Consider the following 25,046-nt stretch of genomic DNA (forward strand, 5'->3'; position numbering starts at 1 on the left):
GTCTCCCAAAACATGCACCTAACTGCAGGAGATGCATGTCCTTGCTATTATGGTTGGTTAGTGAGAATGACCTTAAATGACTATCATCTCTCTACTTGGAAACATCAAGGAATCCTATGCCCTCTTGATGCAAGATATTTCCCCATCTAACAGCAAAAGAGTGATTTACCCTTACCATTAATATGAACATATGTCCCATCATGAAACCTAGAGAATTTGCATTTCAACATCATACCCACCTTATGCCACAGGCTGGTGCTCCATGATCATTGCTTGAAAACCATAGTGAAAAAAATTATCCGGAGAACGAACATATCTTATACACAGTCTAGAATATTCTTTCTCCTAAAATTTCATACCCCTCACTACAGAAATTATTCCAATCAATTTGACAAGAACTAGCTACAGCAGCCAGAAGAATGTCGCACAAACATAGAAAGATCAAAAATCATATATCCTCCCCTTTCCAAAAATTTAACAAACATCTAAAGAAGTAATGATTTATGTGAAAGCACTTATCAAGTGAATATTCAATTCAGTATGATCTGTAATATACCTGTAATGATTTTATCGGGTTGCCAGTCCAAAGATTTCTTGACGGCTAAGTGTGTGCCAGACTTCGAAGACAAACATGATCCCTTTTCCTTTGTTGATATTTTATTCTGTACAACCTGACAAACCACGTGGTTCTTCAGCTTTGTATTTGAAACACTCCTGGTCAACTCAATAATTTTGTTGTCTTTTATGCCAATATATCCTAGACACAAGCTTTCATCCATCTCCTTTAAACAACGTTACTTGAGTAGCAATAAATACTTACTTTTGCAGAATCAAGCAGCCTTCTACGCTTACTCTGATTTTCAGTTTGACGATATCTCTCTATCCATTTAGAGTTTGTCAGATCTGTGACTATCAATTTTTGTAAAATCTGCTTTAGTTGAGGGTCTAATCCCGACATGTAAATTTCAAACATGCCTTCAGAAAGTAGTTGCTGAAAGTTCGTTAAAGCTTCTTCAAATTGTACACTCTTAAACATGCACTGTAGGCTGCAAATTTTAATCACCATATGGTTATTGGATGCTCCAAAAAATATAAGGCTACTAAGGTTATAATTATGATTATGCTTGAAAGCAGAGAATGATGGGTATTGTTAGGCAAATGAAGAAGGTAGAGGAACTAACCTTTCAGGAACCCTGGCAATATCCACAGACGAGACATAATCCATTAATTCTGTTTGTTCTTGTACCGTCAAGATCCCCACAAATGAATCGAAGTTTACTATATCCTATCATATCAATGAAAAACTGCAAACAAGTGAATTTCATAGCATCCTAAAAATACAGAGAAAACAAAGAAATCAACACCATTGCAAACGGATGAGTAAACGATTCTTATCATCTCAGCCAATGGGGTGATAATCAAAACTACATATACAATTATCTAAACAGTCAATTATAGCATATGACTCATATTATAATTTCAGGTCATCCTGATAGCTTTAAATTTGTAACTTCTCAAAGACTAATCTTCATTCTTTCCGGTTTCAAGTGTCTAAAAACAGCACAACTTACTTCCAGTTCCACAAAAATCAGAGGCGAATGACAACTTCGCAGAACATCATGCTTGTTATAAGGGAAATTCTCCCTACATTATCAAATATATAAATGTTAAAATTTAAATGCAATCAGCAGAAACAGCATGAAAGGAAAAGAATAAACAATGGCACACATATAAGGACACATTTAAAAACAATGGAGTCAAAATCCCAAGCATGCAATCATGCAGACACTTACGAAAGTACTTTGTTAGGCCCACAGCATTTGTATGAATCTTGCTGCAAATGTTTCACGTTCACCTTCTCTCTCTCAGTCAAATATTTATCCTCTTTTTGAAGTTGTGCAGAGTAGTTTACTGCTCCAGAATCTGCCTGAGTTACAACATCAACTGTATTGTACCCTTTATTTTCTACCAACAGTGAACTTGCCTCTGACTCCTCTTCCCATGTTACTGATTGTGGTTGCCTAATAAATACACTGCCAAGTCCTATCTCAGTAGAAACCATTGTAGTTTTGCAGGCAAAAAGCAGATCCTCTGAGGACCCTGATAGGTAAGATGAATCTTGTTCACGCAAAATATACCGCAAGCCTTTCATAAGTTTTACAACTGAAGATGGTCTCTTGCGATACATGCAAGTACGCTTTTTTGAAGGAATGGGTGAATCCCACACAGGAGGATAAACAGAACCTGCATAATTTATATAATTTTGGAATCAAGATAAAATATGTTAAATTTACAGAAACTCATGATGAAAAAAGGTATTTTATGTCAGTTAAGTCAAAACTCAATAGTTGCTTAGTAAGAAAACAGATGAAAATTTATGTCAGGCAGGCAATGCCAGTAGTTATTATGTCAAAGAAAAGGACGTGACTGTGTTGCACTTTTTCCATTCAAATCTGGATCAATCCCAAAGAGTTCAAGTACCTCTGGCCACTAAACATACATTATCAAGCACAGGTCTGCACTGTTTGTATCATTTCAGAGTTCAAGAAAAGGTTACATTGTTCAAGTCCTGCATACAAAAGATTGTTCCTTTTTTCAAATGCTGTTTACATTAACAGATTATCTGGTACAAAAATAATATACGAGCAGGCATGAGTCTGCTTAAAGGACAAGAGAAAAGACATTAGGTCAGACTGCATCTCAACTAAGCAACCTCTCTCATCTCTCCACAGGAGGGTGCTTTTACTTTAAACTGTACATCTAACTCTTCAAAAAGGCCAATGTTGTAAACATCATGTTGGTGAATCAATTGCCAAGGGTTTAAAAGGAAACTTATCAGCAACATCAGGGAAACTATCGGAAAATATTGACAAACTTAAAAAAATATAAAATATTGTTTCCTTTCCAATTTTTAAACATCCAAAGCAACCTTTTCCCCTCTAGCCCTTTTATGCAAAAATGTAACATCCTTTGTTTTCAATCCCCTGCTTGCCCTCTTCAAACTAACCAAAAAAAAATCTAAAAATCTGTTGATAGCCGATATTTTACAATTTCTAATGATATTTTGCCAATATATCACAATATTTCCAAAATATAGCAATACATTCAAAATTTGAAAAAATCAGAAGTTTTTCTAGCAATAACATCACCAAGTTGAGAGAATCACGATATATTGTGATGTTGGCAATATATCACCAATATTTGCAACATAAGAAAAGACACTCTCTAAAGGTCGTGATAGAGAAGAAGGGGCTATTAAAAACAGCCTCAAAACAAAGTTTCGACAAAACATACAACATAACAACTCTGATATAATGCCAAGCATCTCTAAAGCATAAAGGGCCAAGCGAGTCAAGATTACCTAATAGAGCTGCTTTCTAGAAGATCACACTATAGAGGAGATAATGCCAAGCATCTCATACAAGGCCCTAACATTCTTGAGCACACTTGCAACTCCAGAAGACGTGGAGAATGGTTTCAACCTCTCCATAGTGTGGGCATGCAGCATCTATGAAACCCATCCAAGACAACCCTTCTTTGGAGAGAAAACCATAGTAGATCAATAACCATGTAAATACCTTCAGCTCATAGGAGAGTTTAAAATACCACACTATCCAAAGCTGATTCACCCAAATAGCTTCTTCATCTAAGACACTCCATCCTCTTCAGATTTCCCTAGAAGTAATATGGCATAAAAAGAACCTAGCATAATCTTCTAGGCTTCTAAACCTAAATGGATTTACCATGTCGCTACAACCATATGTGCCAAATGGGCGCTAGAGAATGAATATTGAGCTGATATAATTTATAATACTCTATCAACTATTGAATTTCCCAAATGACTAAATGGTTAAATGGCAATAGTCCATTGTCACATGAGAGACAAGGCCAATTCTTCGAATCTCTGGTGACCTCATCCCCAAGGTCACTCCAATATAAGACCCCTTTAGTAGCAAATCTCTTGGGAAGGCATCTATCAACATGACTTACAATCTAGTACTAAAATTGCCAAGACCCTATTGAGTGACAAGAAATGTAAAAGCCTCTTCTGTAACCATCCCATTGCAAGGACATCATAAGATCAATGTGTTTCCAAGCTTCCTAGATTCTTTGTAACACAAGAGAACCACCAATGTTGAATCATCCAACATAAAAATCATATCAATGATTAGTAATTGCCCTCTAATCTTTGTTTTATATTTCTTCTGACAAGCTTTGTGCCTAGGTATCGATTTCCGTGGCTCCTCACACAATAAGCATCGCTCTACCCATTTAGAGCACATGATCACTTCCTATAATCTAATATCAATCGTGACTAAACCACCTGTGTTTGGACAAAATATAAATGCTAGGAATGATAGGAAGCAATCAATCACTCCCAAAATTTAGACCACAAAAATCTTTTTAGCACCCTCTCCAAGTTCCCAACTTAAGAAGTGGAAATGTCATATTTTTTGGGCTAATCTTAAAGTATTTACACCATGTCTGGGGGTGCTTCATGAAATTTAGGATAAATGGTGTATGTTCAGCCTAGATGGTCGAAGATGAATTCTAGAATGAAATATGGTCAATGGTTGAGATGAATAGTTGAGACAGCTTGCTTAGTGGATGCTTGACCTCAGTTGATTGCAAGTTCAATGTTCTTCCCTTGAGCATTGGAGACCTCTTGGTAGTTTCGTGAACACCCTTCATTGAGGCCTCATGGAGAAACCACTTGTTTGGAAAGTGCCCAACAAGGGATGTGGAACAATATGGATCATGCAAGAAGGCTTGAAGCCCTAGTTAGCATGTGGCAACTAGGCTTCCTATTAAGAGGATTGAAGATGGCTGAAAGACACTGGGACTTCAACAATGTTCCTACAGAGGGTAGTTGATCCAGTGTTATCGACACTGGACCAGTTCGACTGGTTTGACCCCCAAACTGGTCTGGTTGGAGGTTCGGAACTAGAAAAGGTCAGTTTGGTACCAAACTGGCCATTTTCACCAAACCGGTCAATTCCCTACGGAACTGGATGGTTTTGTACAACCCCATGTGACGCAGCTCGAGATGGGAAAAATGAATTTTTTTCAAGTTTAATTTATTATTTTGAGCTAGCTGACATCTAAAGGAACCCTGTTTCCCCCCTAAAGCTATTAAAATACACCCACCCACTTTCTTCAACTTGCACTATTCATTTAAGCTTCGTGAAATTCTTGAGCTGAGTTTATTGAGCAGATTTGGTGAGATTTTACAAGGTTGTTCTGAGGGAGTTCTTGGGAAGATTAGAAGAGTTGGTTGGAAACCTACTAGGCTAAGTTTCAAAGGGAGATTTGGAAACGCTTCAAGGGATATTTTTTGAAGGATCTTTCGCTATTGTTGATTTATTTTTGGAGTTGATTGAAGGGGTGATTTTCAGATCTGTGGGGGCTGCTAGAGAACTGATTTTCTATTGTTTGGAGCTGCTTGTTTTCTCACATTTGCAAATCTTCTTGAGGTATTTCATGGCATCTATTATTCTTTTATTTTTCTCTAAAAAATTGTTGTTTATTTTTTGCATGCAGATTTTTATTTGTTGTTGTAAAAGTTGGCATGGCCCCCTATAATTCTTCTATTTTCTCTAAACAATTGCTATTTTCTCCTAGAAATTAAAATGACCTAAGGCTTAGTATGCAGATTTTTATTTGTTACCATAAAAGCTGCCACAACCACTAAAAACAAGAATGATCTAGCATGAGTTTATTGCCATTTAAATGAACATGGGATAAAACAGTGAATCTATTGTGGAAAGGAAGTTAAAGGTGGAGGATCCATGGGATTAAAGAACGCCTAGCACAATGGCGAGCCAAAGTAGAACCTTATCAAAAAGTTTATGATAATCTTAAAGAAAAGATGCTAAGATTGATTTAAGGCTACAAAGCAAAGAAGGGAAAAAACAAGAAATTAAAAAATAACACAGACAAAACTCAAAAGGAAGAGTTACTTTTAGTGACCTTGATTTTGAAGGATGTGTGCATAGTGTTGTCGCTCAGATTTTACAAGCACTGCGACAACGACTCATGTCGGGGGTTGTCACTCTGATCCCCGACCTCTCCATTCTAGTTGTCTCCCAACAGCAGGCTATGGGGGGTAGTCCTTATGGAAATGTGAAGGCGAAGGTCAAGTTGGTATCCAACAAGTCCGAGAGACACAGTTGAGTGGCCTAGCTGCTTGGTTAATTTAGCAAGATCTCAAGGATTATATTAAATTCAAATATGAGACTAGTGCCTTATGGAGTCAAAACTCTTGCTTATTATTAAATTAAAACCAAGTAACCGGATGGACAATTGTTGCTTAGATGCTTCACTAACCTGTATGCTGTGCAAATCCTAAGACCTATGTGTGATGCAAGAATCTTGGTTAATTTTAAGTTATATGCCTAGTCTAAGTTTGACCTTCCTCTTAACTATTTTGGAACCAGTCTTTAGAGTAGGTTGTGGGATGGAAGCCAACGGGAAGCAAGCAAAGGTTTGATTAACGATACCTCCCCATGTGTTCCAACCACCCAATGCCTCCAGTGCTGCAGAGACTGTGGCTCTAACGACTGCAAGGTCACTATGTTAACCACTAGAAAGGTGTTGAGTCCCTCAAGCTAAATTGAGAAAGGGTGGCCCTAGGAGTCTATCAACCAAGCTTATGCTTGGAGGTAAATTATTAATGCAACTAGACTTACGATGTTTATGCAATGTGGATGAGTGACTTCTTAGGTTAAGATTGTTTTATGTTTAAGTACTTAAGTTAAGATTAGCTTCTTATGATGAAAGTACTTAATGATGAATTATGAAACAATCTTATAACCAAGAATGCGCCAAATTATTAAGTGCCAATATCAAATACTCCAAAGATAAATGTATATTCCACAAGACGCTTAACCAATGATTATCAATCACAATTGCTCAATATTTCCCATTGATGATTATCAACAACCTTATGCCAAAGATAATGTCAGAAATTATGTTCTTTAAGCAATGCCACTTATTTAAGAGATACTTGATTAGATTTAAACGCCAAAACAACCAAATAGATTCTTCAATGCTTTAGATCACAATTAGGACAAGATACTCAAATGCCAATTTATCACTTGCCAACACAATTAGATATCAACTAAGTCACATGACACGAGGGACACGTTATATATATATATATATATATATATATATATATATATACATACCGAAATATGTTTTTTCATCCATATTAAATTGCAGGCTGCAGCTTATCTAATCAAATTAAAATATAATTACTTCAAAGTTCACATTTCGTGGGCTTAAGTCGAGGAAGTTGTTCCAGATGATGTTGGGCTTATACAAGAGTTATCCTCTTTTCAGAAGTGTCTTTGCATGAGTATGTGGAGAATAATGATAAGAAATTGGTATAAATCTGCCTTAAATCCTAAGTATCTCTCACACTTTGAGGTAGTAAATAATTATACATTGGAAATGATTCCTCTTGCAAGTTAAATGGATTGGTTAGTCAATGAATTAATACTAGTATAGGAAGGGATTAGGAGTTTAACTAGCATGACATTTAATAGTATCATGGAATTTCAGTTTGAAAGAGGGCACAACCACAACATATTTCCATATTATTACACTTTGTGATGTGGAGGAACTATGGAAAGGATCAAAGAAATGCAAGAGTGATGTGGCAAATTAAATGTAGTGTCTGATTAGTGATGAGAACAATAGTTTGAGAGAGTAAGAAATATGATCATGTGCATTCACATAAATACTAGTTGGTTGGTTATAGAAATACCTATGCCAAATGTAAAATTAAAATAAATCACAAATATAAGAAAGAATTAAAGATCAATAGTCATATTAATGGCTCCATGCACTTGTTTATAAATATAATAGTGATTGACCTAGCTATATATCAAAACTTTTTCTTGACTTTCATGGATCATTCTATGCCATATGCAAACCTTGAACCTCTCTCCACGCACAATTTCTAGAATATAGCCCTAGAGGCTACCAAATTCAAATAAACTATGGTATTCACACAAGTTTATCACGATATGGATGAAATTTACTGTCGACTATATTATGCTTATCAATTATTAAACTTCTACCTGTATAATAAATAAAAGAGAAATTTCTACCTATTTGGTCCGAGGAGGCTATCACATTTGCAACAGGTGGGTGGACAGAAATTGAATGCGTTGCATCCAGTGATTGGACAGAAATTGATTGTGAACAAAAATTGATTGCATTGGTGTCGGTTGTTGAACAGAAACTGATTGCGTAGTTGCTGATTCAGATATTGCAGGCATTTGTTGAACAAAGACTAGAGGCATTTCAACCTGTGGTTGAACAGAAACTGAAGATGTTGCAGCCGGTAATTGAACAGAAACTGAAGGCGTCGCAGCTAATTCAGATGTTGGGCTTATACTCGAGGAAGTTGTTCTAGATGATGTTGGGCTTATACTTGAGGAAGTTGTTCTAGATGGGCTTTAAACTACACATTTCGTGGGGTACGTATTCAACCGGAGGAAAAACGTTAGGGCAACGTTTTCGATCAACCGAATACTTGTTTTCCAAATGAAGGACACGACGAAAACGTCAGAATACGTTTTATGTTTTACAGGACACGATGAAAAATGTTTTCGACGCATTTTAGGGCCGCTTTCGTGTCCGGCACGTTAAATACGGGACACGGGACCTTGGAGGACGTGTCTTGTGACTTAAGATATCAAGAAGCAATATGACTTAGATCACAAGATATCAATATGCCCAAAAAGAGTTAAGATAGTCAACACCAAAAGATTTTACAATTAGAGTGCTTTAATGAGTGATTTCAGTGCTAAGTTAACAATTATTACATCTAACACAAGACAAGTAAACGTTAGATTTCAATAGAATAAATAACAATGTGCCAATTAGATCATAAATTCCACTTATGTGACATATAGGATAGAAGTGTTAGTTTTTGTAGTACCGGATGTGTTCTAGCCACGAAATTTTGTGGAGAGGCTAGAATACATGAGATCTCCAAAACCCAGGAATTGTTTCTGGAAATTCGCCCTAGAAGTGTCTCGATTAGATTATTAACCAATTTTTAAATATTTCGTATCTAAACTTAGCGAATATGGTTAATTAATCAGTATTAATTGAAATACAGTGAGAATCATCTAGAAGCTCACACTAATCGACCCACAAATGATCCTAGCCATTGATTAAGTTTTAATCTTAGCCGTTGGTGCTCCACCAGTGGATTATAAAAGAAAGTCAATGTGGTGGTGGAGATCATCCATTGCAGATACTCAATTGCTTGGCAGTTCAATTTTCTTAGTAGTAGTAACTCAATAGCGAAGATAGAGCCACAGGGTGAGTAACAGGAGGAAGAGGAAAGAAGCAGCATTCCAGGAGGAAGTTTTCAGTTCTTGGAAGAGTCGAAGGAAGGCCGAAATATTCAGAGGGCAAGCGTAGGGACTACGCATGCATTTTAGCGCAGAGGTAAGTGAAGCTATTTCAAAGGCAGAAAATAGTTGTGGGGTGAGAAAAATTCTCACAATATTTTTTCCAGTGTTTTCTTCGGATTAGATTGCCAACTGGGCATCTAAATTATTGTATTCATAATTGTTGTTGAACATTAATAATAAAACCTTCATCTGTTGGATCGGTTTTCCCAAGTTGGGTTTTTCAGGGGACAATTGTCCAAAAATAACCGTGTCAAATTTGTTATGTGTGCACTAGAATTTCTCTATTTCCAGTATTTTATTTTCCACAATATTTTTATGGTGAAAATTGTAGTTGTGATTTTATTTGTTATTTGGCGTAAGCAAATAAACTGCAGAATTAATTTTTTGAGTTAGAAGAATAATCTCTAGTAGTTGCAACAGATAAATTTTCACATTGTATCAAAGCTTAATTGATCAGCCGAGAAGCTCAGAAGCAGAAAGGAATTTCGCTATTCAGAGAGAGCAAAGATCAAATTCCCAAAAGAGAGCACAAGGCCCAAAACAGGTAGTTCAAGTTACTATGGCAGTAGTTCGATTTTTCATTTGAAGTGAGGCAGGAAAATCGAATTACCCAGATTAGTGATTCCAGCAGTCAGAGGGAGCCATTGCAACTCAGATTCCTAGTTGGACGTAGAGAGTTTTTGTTGCAAGCTGTAAAGCAGAATCCGCATTGGAAGAAAAAGAGAAAAGCACACTAAAATTGTTCGAGTATAGCCATGGACGTTGTTGTCGCGCAAAGTGTCAAGGCAACACGACAATGCTAAGACCGGGGGCTGTCACCCTGATCCCCCATCTCTCTGTTTAAGCCGTCTCTCTAGGCTAAGGGGGGTAGACTAGACCGTATGGGAAAAAAGAAGACCAACTGATAATCAACTGGCTTGGGAGACACAGCGAGGGAAACAAGCACTTGATTGATTTTAAAACTTGATTAGATCTTTAAATGTTTAATACCAGTGCCTTTGCTAGATGAAGTGGAAATCGAATAATTGATTCGCTGCTTAGGAAATATAAATATGAACAAATCTATAATATTTCTAACCCGAAATATTCCTCAAACCCTAGTAAAATATCAATTAGAAAAACGCACAAGTGTTATAGTAGCCGAGAAAATCACAGAGATATAATAATAGTAGTGCAGCAACAATAATATATATACGGAATACAAACAGATACACAAGAAATGCAGCGAGAAATCATGCTAAGCCATTTTATTATACTGAGTAAAGGAATGAGTACAGAGGTGATCAGAAAGACGGCACCTCGACTTGCTCAAGGCAAGTAGAGAAATATTCTCAGAATAGCAAAGAAATGGCTCCTCTCTGAACTGCGTCCAAGCCGCTGGAGATCTGCAGTGCTGTTGCTGCTGCTAGAAATCAAATGAGGATTTGGGGCCGATCCCCTCCTTAGAAAAGGCTGAAACTCTAGAATCGGACTCTACTCAAGAAACCCAAAAAAACCCAGAAAGCTTTCCTGGAATGGCTGACCTCTGAAAATCACCCCCTTGGGGTTCTGCGCAGTCTCTCAAGGCTCTGCGCTGCCACTAAATGAAACCCTCCAGAAATCTGCCTGAAACCTCTGCCAAAACCCTCCAATATGCAAGGGTTGATCCCCTGCTCAATCTCCTAACACAAATCCTACTACAAACCCTCAATCTCGAACTCCTGCCAAAAAGCACTGCGTCATCCCTCTCAGTGTTGCGCAGTCCTCCAAGATGCTCAATCCTCTTGCCAAAAACGTTGATGGAACTACTGCCAAAAATGTTGAAGGAAATACCTTGCCCAAGTAGGCACTCGAAGTCCCCCGGGGCTAAGGGTGAGATCTTCGAACGGAGACACTCAATGCACTAAACAGTGTTGCAGACTAGCTAAACAGCCAGCGTGCTCTAAGTCGAAGTGACTAGCTCAAATGCACATAATCGAATGCCAAAATGAAGAAGCTCCTCTCTCCTTTATAGCCTTTGCCTCTCTCAATCCCAAGGCCCACCTTCTCCAACATAATTCCTCTCTTGCCACGTGTTTCTTTCCTTCTGCGCAGTCCCTCCAAGTGTCTGCGTGGGGTCCATCTCTGTGTCCCCCTTTGGCCCCCTTGGCTCTCCTCTAAGTCACAACATTGTGCTACTAGGAAGTGACTTTTATTCTAAAAGTGAGTCATGTCCCCTTACCCTCACTTTTTTATTCATAAATAACTATAGAAGGCAAAAATAAGCAAAATCGAATATTCCAATTAGCCATGGCTAATTAGTAATATTACAAAATCTTTCAATAATTGCTTGAAAATATTTACTGAAATGTCTAGCATACGATGAGCATTAAAACATTCAAGCAACCACAATCAATTTTAATGACTTAGCAAAGCTCCAACAATTAAATTTTCAAAAGATAGAATACTTTGAATGACCACAAAATGCTAACTAGTTCATAAAATGAATCACCACTTTCAGATAGCTAATCTTCAGATAAAATCTAAACACATTTAGCTATGTCGAATACCACAAAAATTTTTTAATTTTTAAATATTTTATTTTTTATTTTAAATGATTAAAATATAAACCAAGATCATAAAGAAAAACTAAATTTTAAAATAAAACAAAACTCAAAAAAACTAAGGACTAAACCTTTTATATGCTTTTTATGATTGTTTAATTTTTAATTTTTATTATTTTATTTTTTATGAGAATTTTTATTTATTTTAAAATCAAAACAAAACTAAACTTTAAAAAAATTCTAATTATCAAAACTAAAGCCTAAAAAAATCGAACAAAACAAATAAAATAAATTTAATCAAACAAATATTAAAAGACAAAAATTTAATTCTAAAAGATACTAACCCTAAGCTAAACGTAAGATATGTAAATCAGAAGAATCGAGAAACTTGTTTTGTTGATGTGCATACAGGTCGACGGCGGAGGAGAAAGTAGGTTGAAATGCAGGTGGGAAGGATACGCAGATGGAGAAAGGGGCGCAGAGAGGAAGGCAGCAGAGTTTTGGACAGCGGATGAGGAGACTGACGGAGAGATTAGGAGCTCGAGCGAGGGACGTCAGGGTTGCGATGATGGCTGCGAAGGAGGATACACAAGTGCAGCAATGCAAGTCGAGGGAGATGACATGAGGCAGGAGGAATGGAATGGAGGGCCACGAGATGCAGGGGAATGGAGCACGCAAATGAAGAAGGGAGTTGGCATGGTGTGCAGGCAGTGAGTGAAGGAGAACTGCACGTAGGGAGTTGTGGAAGCGTGAGGGGGATCAAGGTTAATAGGGAAACGATGGCAGCTAGGGAAGAGAGAAGACGGGGAAGAAAGCGGGTTGAGGTTGCAGCGATGAGAGAAGAGTTGCGTAAGGGCTGGCAGAGGATGCTGGAAGGGAAGCCGCAGAGGAACAACGATGACTGCGTGAGTGCTATGGGAGGATAGAACAGGACGTAGGCAGAGAGGGATGTGGGCGGCAGTTGGAGAAGAGGGAGCTGCGTTTCCTGATGTGTTTTTTGCAGCTAGAGCAGCAATTGAGAGTGGCCACAACAGCAAAGAAAAATTCCGAAGTCCACCAGAATGATAAAAACAATTTTGAAACCCTCAGAAAAATATCCCAAATTCCAGAAAACGAATTTCACACTTGTACTTCGGATTTATCAATGAAACCCTAGGCAGCAGCAGACAGATGGCCTGAAAAACCTTGAAACTTTCCAGAAAACTTAATTTACAGATCAGCTGCTTTGGACTAAAAACCCCACGAAATTTTGCAAATCTAAAACAAATGCCCCTGCAAGAGTTGATTATGATGCCAGATCTTACCCTCCAGGACCTAGATCTAGCTTCAAACTAGGATCTCCTCTTCAGATCTGCAACCTACAATGACAAAACAAACACACAGAAACAATATATGCAAGGATCATACTAAAAACCCAAAAACAAGCTAAATAATTACAATATTCACAGTTTGAAAGGCTCTAAATAGCCAGATTTGTCAATATGCCACAGAAATATTTTTAAATTTTTAAATTTAGTATGAGGTGCTCCAAAAAACCCTTCATGCATTCACCAGAAAAATTCTAATGATAAGCCCGAGATCAAAACCAACTAGGCTCTTTAGGAAATGCTTTTTCGGGGGTTCGCTGAGAACTTCCCCAAATGCCCGATGATCTCGAAATCAAGATTTTCCTGCACAACTTAATTCAACCATTAACATAGAGGGAGAAAACGATAGAGAAATTCAGATCCAATGGAGATACCTACCATTATATTCAGAAATTAAGCCATCATTCAAACCCTAATGATCAAACAAGATGCCTGTGTTTAAATCAATCTTCTATAAGCTAACATCAATGGCTAAAAGTAAATCTATGCAAGAAAATAAAACATCTTACAGCATTTCCCGAAGAGTAACACCAACAGAGATTAACCCCAAAGTATTTCTTTATTGCACATGAAAAACAATTACAAAAGAGCTTTCCTTAGCACACGACTCAAAGGTCGAATGATCTCAAATGACAATTGACCTCCTATTTAAAGGAAAATTTCCCAATGGCTAGTTCGAGTGATCCTTGTCAAAGCGATCTCGACCGTTGATGAGGATCAAAAAATCTTTTAATCTCATCTGTCGAAATTAAAATAATGAGGAAATTCGAAATTATCATTTAAATGCATTTTAATTAATTCAAAAATTTAATTTTTGAATTAATTTCCTCAAAATTTTGACTTTGACTTAACCCAAGGGAACAAGGGCCTAAAATTTAGCCAAATAATCATTTAACCTTAGTCCCTGGACCTTTTAAAATTTAATTTTTTAAGAATTTAGCCTTTGGAAAATTTATAAAAAAAATGGACCTAGGACTTAGGACTTATGAGGGGATAAAACATTTTTCTAACCCTCAAGACACTTTACATCATGATTTTTACATTTTTACATCTCAAGGGGGAAAACCCATTTGACATAGACCCTCATAGACTACCCAGTTCTACGACACAAACATAATCTAGCAAATCAAGCAATTTGTAATAAAATAACCTAACCAAATAGTTAAGATTATTCCCAAATCACTTTTACATAGACTCAATCTAGCACACTAGGACTCCTGTAACATTTTGGTGACAAAATCCATTCCGGCTTTGGGGTTAGGCTGAAGGAAAACTCTGCCAATCATAGATCAGCAAGACAAAAAACCTTACAAAACGTAGATCATAATTAGAAGATTAGGTTTACCTAGGCAATTACATACATGACACAGATCTGCTAATATTATTTACAATTTACACATGCAGACTGGGTTTACAAAATAACATGATCAGGTTGATGATGATAGTCGAATGGCATGGACACATTGATCAAGCACTATCCTTTTTGCGCAAAAAGGGGGTGTACTGCTATGGGTCGTTGACACATAGTGATCAACATCTGGCTCTACTTGGGGACACGTTGCTGCACTATAGGAATGTAAGAATCCAGAATCTGCATCCACGCAACACACAGCAAAACATAAGTAGCGTCCATCCAAAAATCATTATATAACATTAAGCACAGGAAAGATATAAGCTCTTCATTTATTAACTATCTAGTAACATGAAAAGTAAATCTAAAACAGAAATGAAATGCTGAAAAGACAAGGTGTAGGGTTAGAAATATAGAGGATGCCCCATGGCATCAGATGCGTTCAATATAGTGTATACTAAGCATTTGCCTGCTTTCAGGCAAATCTGTCGGTTGTTTCTCGAATGTGCCATGTCCAATCTTGCATACAGTAGGACTTTTTCCTATCCGAAAATCAAATTGCTCGCGGCCATCAGATGCATCAAATCTTTTTCTCATTCTCTTTCTCTTGCGTTTTTTCCTCGTGGCAGGCTGTATCACTGATGATGTGGAACATTCTGCTTCGAAACTCTCAGATGAAGTGTGTAAGATATGTATGACATGTCTTTCTTCATTCTGCATCTGCTCTGTCAAGGATAATGGATCAGTCGCATAGGTATCATGAGTTATAACTTGACCCTTTTTTATTTCTTCTTCGATCATGTCATTCTTAGTTAAATCTTCGTTAATGGAGTTAGCCTCTTTCTCGAGATATTCACAACAAGACAGGACCTGTGATTTCCTCTCTTCCAGCCTTTTATGTAATGAACCCATTTCTCTGGCATGTCTTACTATTAACTTCACTTGATTGAGTTCAATTTTCACGAATCTTTCTTGCAGAGTGACATGATTAGCTTGCATAGCCTTTATTTGATTCTGAATAATGGACATTTGATTAGAATGATTAACTTCCATTATTTTTAATCTGTTCTCAATGATATGTATTCCATCTGTATTTATGACACGTGGTATCTACTTTTCTTCTATGGCCAAAAATCTATTCTGAAGAGATATTTGACCAACTTCCATGTCCTTTATAATTTTATAATTTTTTGTTTTTATGCCCATGAAACAGTTTTGGATATAGTTTATCTCTTTCTTATGATTTGCTTGAATGGTAGCTAACTGATTATTATAATCGAATCTCATGATGGTCATTTCTTCATCCATAGTTGACAATTTGTTCTGAATCGAACTTATTTCTTCTTGATAACTTGCTTCCATGGCAGTCACTTGATTTGAATGATTGAATTCCATGATCGTCATCTTTTCCTCTAAGCCTGATAACTTGCTTTGCATAAAATTAATTTCCCTGTCATGATTAGCTTTCATGGTCTCAATTTCCTTAGCATGCTGACTTTGCATGTTGGTTACGTGATCAGAGTGTTTAATTTTCATGATTTCCATCTCCTTATCACGTTTTTCCAAGTGGGTGTATAAAGTTCTCATATCCTTGACGTAATCAATTACAATTTTTTCTTGATTAAGATCCATATTTTTTACCAGCCGCATTAGTTCTTCTATAATTTGCTTATCATTTTGCCTTTCATTGTCGACACTGATTTGACAACTTGTCCCTGTTTTCCCACTGTCATGGATTTGATCTGCAACGATACAAGTGGATGGCACATTCTGATGTGGAGAATTGTCTTGAAATCTGTCATCGATAGCTGGATCCTTCACAAGATCACTTTCATTCTGTAGCATAAATTTAAGGGCACAAGGCGAGCCACCTTGATCACCATATCTATCTGTAAAAGCATTGACAATGTCTTGTAAAGAAGCGAATGAACTTTCAGGACAGTTATTAAACCAATTCAAAGCATCACCCTCTAAAAAAAAGGCAAATAGATGCATTTTGACATCTTCATGATTATACTATGGAGAACTACAATATTTGATTAGTGTATGAAAAACCTTGCGCAGATGCTTTATAACAGCGATTGAATCACCACCTGAGAAAGAAGCCAATTTATGAATGGCCACTTCCGGAATATCATGGAAAAAATCAGTAAAATGACACAGGGTAAGCGAATCATCCATGATGACTTGCTTGAAGAAATAATGAGAGACCAAATGGATGATAAAGAGAGACCTCTGCTCAAGAAAATCAAGAGATCCACAAGAAGCGAGCTTCTAGTAGAAATTCTTGTAAAAAATGAAAGAAGTGGAGTCGCCACTTGAACATGAATCTAACTCTAGGATCAAAAAGGCAACAAACAACCGGATATAAGGGAGGGCTTCTTGTCTGAGCAATAATAAATGGAAGAATTGGAGTCGCCACCCAAACAAGAAACAAACCGAAATGTCCAGGTGCTAAAGGTGCAGATGAAACGATTAATGAGATGACAAAAGATAGGGCAATGAAAAGATCAAATGACGCTAGGAAATGCTGGCCGTTTGACAGGCTAATGAATGGCGGAGCAGTGGAAAAGATGAGATGATTAAAATGATGTCGAGAAACCAAGGACAAAAAAACTCTATCTCCGGCAGCGGCACCAAAAAATGTTGTCGTTGCTGGCTAAAATGAATGATAGAAAGATGAATGTCGTAAAGCCCAGGCCCAATAAATTGGTCCTCGGCAACGGCGCCAAAAAAAGGTTGTCGTTACCGGCTCAAATGAAAAGATGACAAATGAGAAGATGAATGAGGAAATGTCGTTGAAACGCCAAGAATAAAGTATCCCCGGCAGCGGCACCAAAAATGTTGTCGCGCAGAGTGTCAAGCCAGCGCGACAACGCTCAGACCGAGGGCTGTCACCTTGATCCCTGATCTCTCTATTTAAGCCATCTCCCTAGGCTAATGGGGGTAGACCCTATGGGATAAAAGAAGACCAACCGTAATCAGCTGGCTTGGGAGACACAGCAAGGGAAACAAGCACTTGATTGATTTTAAAACTTGATTAGATCTTTAAATGTTTAATACCAGTGCCTTTGCTAGATGAAGTGAAAATCGAATAATTGATTCGCTACTTAGGAAATATAAATACGAAAAATCTTTCAATAATTACTTGAAAATATTTACTGAAATGTCTAGCATACAATGAGCATTAAAACATTCAAACAACCACGATCAATTTTAATGACTTAGCCAAGCTCCAGTAATTAAATTTTCAAAAGATAGAATACTTTGAATGACCACAAAATGCTAACCAATTCATAAAATGAATCACCACTTTCAGAAAGCTAATCTTCAAATAAAATCTAAACACATTTAGCTATGTCGAATACCACGAAAAACTTTTCTTTCAATTTTTTTTAATTTTTAAATATTTTATTTTTTATTTTAAATGATTAAAATATAAACCAAGATCATAAAGAAAAACTAAATTTTAAAATAAAACAAAACTAAAAAAAACTAAGGACTAAACCTTTTATATGCTTTCTATGATTTTTTAATTTTTAATTTTTATTATTTTATTTTTTATGAGATTTTTTATTTATTTTAAAATCAAAACAAAACTAAACTTTAAAAAATTCTAATTGTCAAAACTAAAGCCTAAAAAAAATCAAACAAAACAAATAAAATAAATTTAATCAAACAAAAATTAAAAGACAAAAATTTAATTCTAAAAGATACTAACCCTAAGCTAAAACGTAGGATATGTAAATCAGAAGAATCGAGAAACTTGTTTTGTTGATGTGCATACAGGTCGATGATAGAGGAGAAAACAGGTCAAAAATGCAGGTGGGAAGGATACGCAGATGGAGAAAGGGGCATGGAGAGGCAGGCGGAAGAGTTTTGGACAGTGGATGAGGAGACTGACGGAGAGATTAGGAGCTCGAGTGAGGGACATGAGGGCTACGATGATGGCTGCTAAGGAGGATACACGCGTGGAGCAACGCAAGTCGAGGGAGATGACGTGAAGCAGGAGGAATGGAATGGAGGGCCATGAGATGCAAGGGAATGGAGCATACAAATGAATAAGGAAGCTGGCGCGGTGTGTAGGCAGTGAGTGAAGAAGAACTGCACGCAGGGACTTGTGGCAGCGTGAGGAGGATCAAGGTTAATAGGGAAACGATGGCAGCTAGGGAAGAGAGAAGACGAGGAAGAAAGAAGGTTGAGGTTGCAGCGATGAGAGAAGAGTTGTGTAAGGGCTGGCAGAGGACGCTAGAAGGAAAGCCGCGGAGGAACAACGATGACTGCGTGAGGGTTATGGGAGGATATAACAGGACGCAGGCAGAAAGGGATGTGGGCAGCGGTTGGAGAAGAGGGAGTTGCGTTTCTTGATGCGTTTTTTGCAGCTAGAGTAGCGATTGAGGGTGGCTACGGCAGCAAAGAAAAATTCCGAAGTCTGCCAGAATGATAAAAACAATTTTGAAACCCTCAGAAAAATATCCCAAATTCCAGAAAACAAATTTCACACTTGTACTTCGGATTTATCAATGAAACCCCAGGCAGCAGCAGACAGATGGCCTGGAAAACCTTGAACCTTTTTAGAAAACTTAATTTACAGATCAGCTGCTTCGGACTGAAAACCCCACGAAATTTTGCAAATCTGAAACAAATGCCCCTACAAGAGCTGATTCTAAGGCTAGATCTTACCCTCCAGGGCCTAGATCTGGCTTCAAACTAGGATCTCCTCTTCAGATTTGCAACCTACAATGACAAAACAAACACCCAGAAACAATATATGCAAGGATCATACTAAAAACCCAAAAACCAGCTAAATAATTACAATATTCACAGTTTGAAAGCTCTAAATAGCCAGATTTGTCAGTATGCCACAAAAATATTTTTAAAATTTTAAATTTAGTATGAGGTGCTTCAAAAAACCCTTCATGCATTCACCAGAAAAATTCTAATGATAAGCCCAGGATCAAAACCAACTAGGCTCTTCAGGAAATGCTTTTTCGGGAGTTGGTTGGTTCAGCCGAGAACTTCCCCAAACGCTTGATGATCTCGAAATCAAGATATTCCTGCACAACTTAATTCAACCATTAACATAGAGGGAGAAAACGACAGAGAAATTCAGATCTAATGGAGATACCTGCCATTATATTCAAAAATTAAGCCATCATTCAAACCCTAATGATCAAACAAGATACTTGTGTTTAAATCAATCTTCAATAAGCTAACAGCAATGGCTGAAAGTAAATCTATGCAAGAAAATAAATCATCTTACAGCATTTCCTGAAGAGTAACACCAACAGAGATTAACCCCAAAGCCTTTCTTTATTGCACATGAAAAACGATTACAAGAGAGCTTTCCTTAGCACACGACTCAAAGGTCGAATGATCTCAAATGACAACTAACCTCCTATTTAAAGGAAAATTTCCCAATGGCTAGTTCGAGTGATTCTTGTCAAAGCGATCTCGATCGTTGATGAGGATCAAAAAATATTTTAATCTCATCCATCGAAATTAAAATAATGAGGGAATTCGAAATTATCATTTAAATGCATTTTAATTAATTCAAAAATTTAATTTTTGAATTAATTTCCTCAAAATTTTGACTTTGACTTAACCCAACCGACCAAGGGCCTAAAATTTAGCAAAATAATCATTTAACCTCAGTCCCTGGACCTTTTAAAATTTAATTTTTTAAAGGACCCTCGAATTTAGCCTATGGAAAATTTAAAAAAAAAAGGACCTAGGACTTAGGACTTATGAGGGGATAAAACATTTTTCTAAACCTCAAGACACTTTACATCATGATTTTTACATTTTACATCTCAAAGGGGGAAACCCATTTGACATAGACCCTCATAGACTATCCAGTTCTGCGACACAAACATAATCTAGCAGATCAAGCAATTTGCAATAAAATAATCTAACCAAATAGTTAGGATTATTCTCAAATCACTTTTACATATACTCAATCTAGCACACTAAGACTCCCCTAACATTTTGGTGGCAAAATCCATTCCAGCTTTGGGTTAAGCTGAAGGAAAACTCTGCCGATCATAGATCGGTGAGACAAAAAACCTTCTGGAACGTAGATCATTACTAGAAGATTAGGTTTACCTAGGCAATTACATACATGAAACAGATCTGCTAAGATTATTTACAATTTACACATGCAGACTGGGTTTACAAAATAACATGATCAGGCTGATGATGATAATCGAATGGCACAGACACATTGATCAAGCGTTATCCTTTTTGCACAAAAAGGGGGTGTACTACTATGGGCCGTTGACACGCAATGATCAACAGACAGAAGTAACATTTAGAAGACTTCAGATTTGTCTTCCAGATTGGAAGATGAATTTGCTTGCTTAGCAGGATCAGCTTCACGAGTCTGGTATATAGACAGTGGAGCTTCAACCCACATGACAGGGGTTAGAAAATATTTCTCAGTACAGGTATCTTTCTCAGTCGCTAGGGTTTAAGTGATAATTTAAATTTTGAGTGTAATAGCAGGTATCTCTATTTATCTGAATTTTATTATTATTTTCTCGCTCTATTTTAATGGCTGGATTGAGTTTTGCAGGAAAATCTTGATTTTTAAATCCTCGGGTGTTAGGGGAATTTTTCAGTTGGACCAGCCAACTCTTGATCTATGTTTTCTGAAGAGCCCAGCCAAATTAGCTCCAGGCTTATCATAAGATTTTATGTGTATATACACAAAGGGTTTTGAGTTAAGCACCTCCCTTAAAATTTAAAAATATAATTTTTGTGTGCAAAATTGATAGATCTGGTTGTTGAGAGCCTTAGATTATCAGATCTAAGAGCAGAGTTGGACTCATACTCAGATCTAATAGATCTACCATTCTTGTGCACAGATTTGTATTTTTTTTGGTCTTACGACTTGGGTTTCTAGGGTTTTATTTTTTTTTTTGGATATCTGGGTTCTTGGTGTTTTTGTTTTCAGGTACAGGTTGCAGATCTAAAAGAAAAGTTTGATTTGAAACCAAATCTAAGCCCTAGAGGGTAAGATCTGACCTCAAAATCATTTTTGCAGGGATATTATCCAACTTTTTTGCAGTCTAAGGGTTTGAAATTTTTTTTAATCTGGAAATTTTTTATAAGGGTTTCACTGATAAATCTGAAGCGTAAAAAATTGTATTGATGTAATATTCGTTTTTGGGTTTATTTTGGGTTTTTAAAAGCTACCATTGGCTGCCTAGAACTGTTGTCTGGGTTTTCTTCTTGCCGTAAAAAATTTCGAATTTTATTTGTTCCCTGAGGTCTTCATTTTATTTATTTTTATTTTTTTGCCTGCGTTTTTCTTTTGGCTGCATTTTCCTTCTGTTGCATCATTCCAGCTCCCCGCGTGATTTCCCTATGTCCACGCTGCCTGTCTGCGGTCCTTCCATCTTTTCTCTACCAGCCCACTACCTCTTTGAAAATCCTCCATTCCCCTTGACCTACGAATCCCTCTCCCCATCTGCGTGCTACCTCAAATCCGTTATTCTTCCTTTGTTTCCATATCCTTTCTCCATCAAACCCGCAAGCCCTCACTGTTGTCGTTTTTCCTCTTCTGCCACCATTGAACCCTTCACGCTACCTCTCCTTTGTTCCTTTGCGTCCCAACCAGCATGCTCTTCTCCATCTGTAGTGACAACTCTGTTGAGTTAACCTGCAGCTCCTCGCCCTCCCATCAACCTGCATTTATCTGCCTTGACCTCCCGCGTCCAGTTCTCCTCAACCATCGCTGCCTTCTTTGAAACCTGCATACGCACAAAACAAACAAACATTTTGTTTTCCTTTTTTTTTAATGTTTGTTTTAGTTCCGCCTTAGGTTTTTTGTTAGGGTTTAGGTTAGTTCCTTTTTTTAATAATCTGATTTCATTTTTGAAACTTTGTTTAAATTCCTTTTAGTTTAGATTTTGATTTTTTTTTGTTTTGGTTATTATTTTTTTTCCTTCTTTTTTTTATTCAGTTTGATTTGATTTTACATTTGTTTTACATTTTTTTTAATTTTTATTTTAACATATGACTTTGATTTTTTTTATTTTCATTTGAAAAACACTAGAAAACCTAAAAATTTTAAAATTTTAAAAAATCTATAAAAAAAAAAAAAAAAAAATTCTGACTTTGGGATTGAGAATGAAATAAATTAAAGGGGTATTTGTGATTTCAATTAAGAAATTTTAATGTGGCCTATGACCCATTAAAAAATTAATTTATTAACCCTTTGATTTAGTTTGATTTCTTCATTTACCACATTCAACTAATTGCCTAAGGAATAATTAAAATTCTAATTTAAAGTTCCTCGGTGTCTTTGGTATTAAATGCAATTTTTGTGATTTCTCTATTGTCAAAAGCGATAAATATTTTTAAAAATCATATTGATTGTCGAAGAAAGATAATTTATGCTAGATTATCCTACATGCTAAAGTTTTGGGCATTTTACAATTAATTGTTCATGATCGTCGCTTTGCCACGTTTATAAATTTACTCTGGATAACTTGTTTTTTTATTTAGTCTATGGTTAATTCAAAATAAAAGAACTGGTCTATAATCAATTTTATCTTATGGTTGTGTCTTATTTTCATCTATCTATCTCAATTGACCAAGACTTGTTCTAAGTTCATCAAGTTGTTCATTCTTAAAATCTCCTGGAGCCTTTGTTCCACATACTATATTCATCCATCCATCTTAGGACCTACCCCCTTGACTTGTCTAGGAGAGAGTCTAAAAGGAGTGAGTAAGAATTAGAGTGACAACCCTTACTCTGAGCATTGTCGTGGTGCCTAGACACTTTGTTTCACAACATTTTTTGGCACCGTCGCCAGGAATAGAGTTTTTATTTCCTTGGTCCTCACAACATTTTTCTAATCATCTCATCTTTTCCGCCATTCATTAGCCCGTCAAGCAGCACAACATTTTTTGGCACCGTTGTCGGGGACAAAGTTTTTTGTCCTTGGTCCTCTCAATCTCTTCTCATCATTTGATCCCTTCATATTTACTCATTCATCTTCATCTCATTTTCATCATATCATCTTCTGTGTCTAAGTTAGATTTATGTCCAGGTGGCGACTCCACTTCCATCATCTTCTACAGGGGCATGTAATAGAAGAAACCCAAGTAGCTTGGCTAATCCTGCTCCGGATCTTGAAAGGGCTCTCAAAGCTAGATTACACAAGCTCTCTTCTCATACACTCCTTGACAATCTCGGCCAGGAAGCTCTCCATGACGTCCATTCACTCTTCTTGAATCCTCCTGTTCCAGACATCATGGATATCTATGGGCTTCTTAACTTTGCTAACATCTAGGGTTATCCCCATAACCTTCCTAATAATGGTCTAGACAAGCTACCGGCTTTCCAAGGAAATAATGCAATCACTGTTAAAAATCATTTATATGCTTTCCAAACTTGGTGGGCTAAATTCTCTCAGGCTCAAAATTATGAGGATGTGCAAATGAAATGCTTCGTCTTGACCTTTGAGCCGGATGCTATGCACTGGTTTAGGGATAGGCTTGATCATAGCATTGATTCATATGATTCCCTCCTTAATGCTTTTAGAGAGAAATTTGGTGATAAGAAAGAAGATCGGTTGCTAGCAAAAGCCATTATTGTCATTAAAAAGAAAGAAAATGAGACGTGTGAAGAATTTAATAGAAGGTTTAAAGGCATGCTTAAAGAAATATCTACTAATTACAAACCAACTGAAAAAATGCTTCTAGAATATTATCTTGATGCTTTCAATCCTGACACTACTTATGAACTAAGAAGGTCCAAGCCTGGTGACTACAAGGCTTGTCAAATCACAGCAGAAGAGTTGGAAAAGGATAAGAAGGCTTCTAGCAAATCTGAAATCCCTGGGTTTGATAGATCCGCTGTTAAATTAAAAGAACCTAAAGGAAAAGAAAATGACTATGAAGAAGAATCTATGCAAAAATTGCTTAAGAAGTTAGAAAATATGGAGTTAATCCAAGCTAGGATGATTGTTGATCATGCTAAGGAGATAACTGCATTACAGTCTAGGTTGATTCAAATGGAACGAGCTCAAATGCATCAACCTAGGGGTCAAAATAATAATAATAATAATCGAAATAATTGGCAGAAGAAAGGTCAGTCTAGTGAGCAGAGGCCTCCTCACCCTCTTGAAACGAATAATCTTGTGGAGGAGACCTCGCCTTATTGTAGAGCCTGTGATGAGCTTCATGAAGAAGCCACTTGTCCTACTATCAAGAGAATCATGCATCATGAGATGTTTGGGACAAACAACCAGATAAATGTGGTTGGTAAAGAATATCGTTTGTCGCAGGAAAATTGGGAAGAGGTCAAGGGAAATAGTCAATCCGTCAAACCTTTTACATCTTCATATAGTATCAATAA

At 36.9% G+C, this 25,046-nt stretch overlaps 1 protein-coding gene across 1 annotated transcript in view; it reads right to left on the minus strand.

Moving 5' to 3' along the window:
- The window catches only part of GATA26 (GATA transcription factor 26), a 243,333-nt gene that overhangs the window by 92,446 nt on the left and 125,841 nt on the right, over positions 1-25,046 (minus strand). The window contains exons 3-7 of the mRNA XM_089460480.1: positions 1,794-2,244; positions 1,572-1,644; positions 1,182-1,285; positions 821-1,046; positions 557-671 (exon numbers count right to left, since the gene is read on the minus strand). Coding sequence (XP_089316606.1) covers positions 557-671; positions 821-1,046; positions 1,182-1,285; positions 1,572-1,644; positions 1,794-2,244 — 969 coding nt within the window. The remainder of the gene's footprint in view (positions 1-556; positions 672-820; positions 1,047-1,181; positions 1,286-1,571; positions 1,645-1,793; positions 2,245-25,046) is intronic.

The sequence above is a fragment of the Pinus tabuliformis genome, chromosome 7 (genome assembly GCF_031772625.1).
Source record: "Pinus tabuliformis cultivar Carrire ecotype Pingquan chromosome 7, CPIR1, whole genome shotgun sequence".
Lineage (NCBI taxonomy): Eukaryota > Viridiplantae > Streptophyta > Pinopsida > Pinales > Pinaceae > Pinus > Pinus tabuliformis.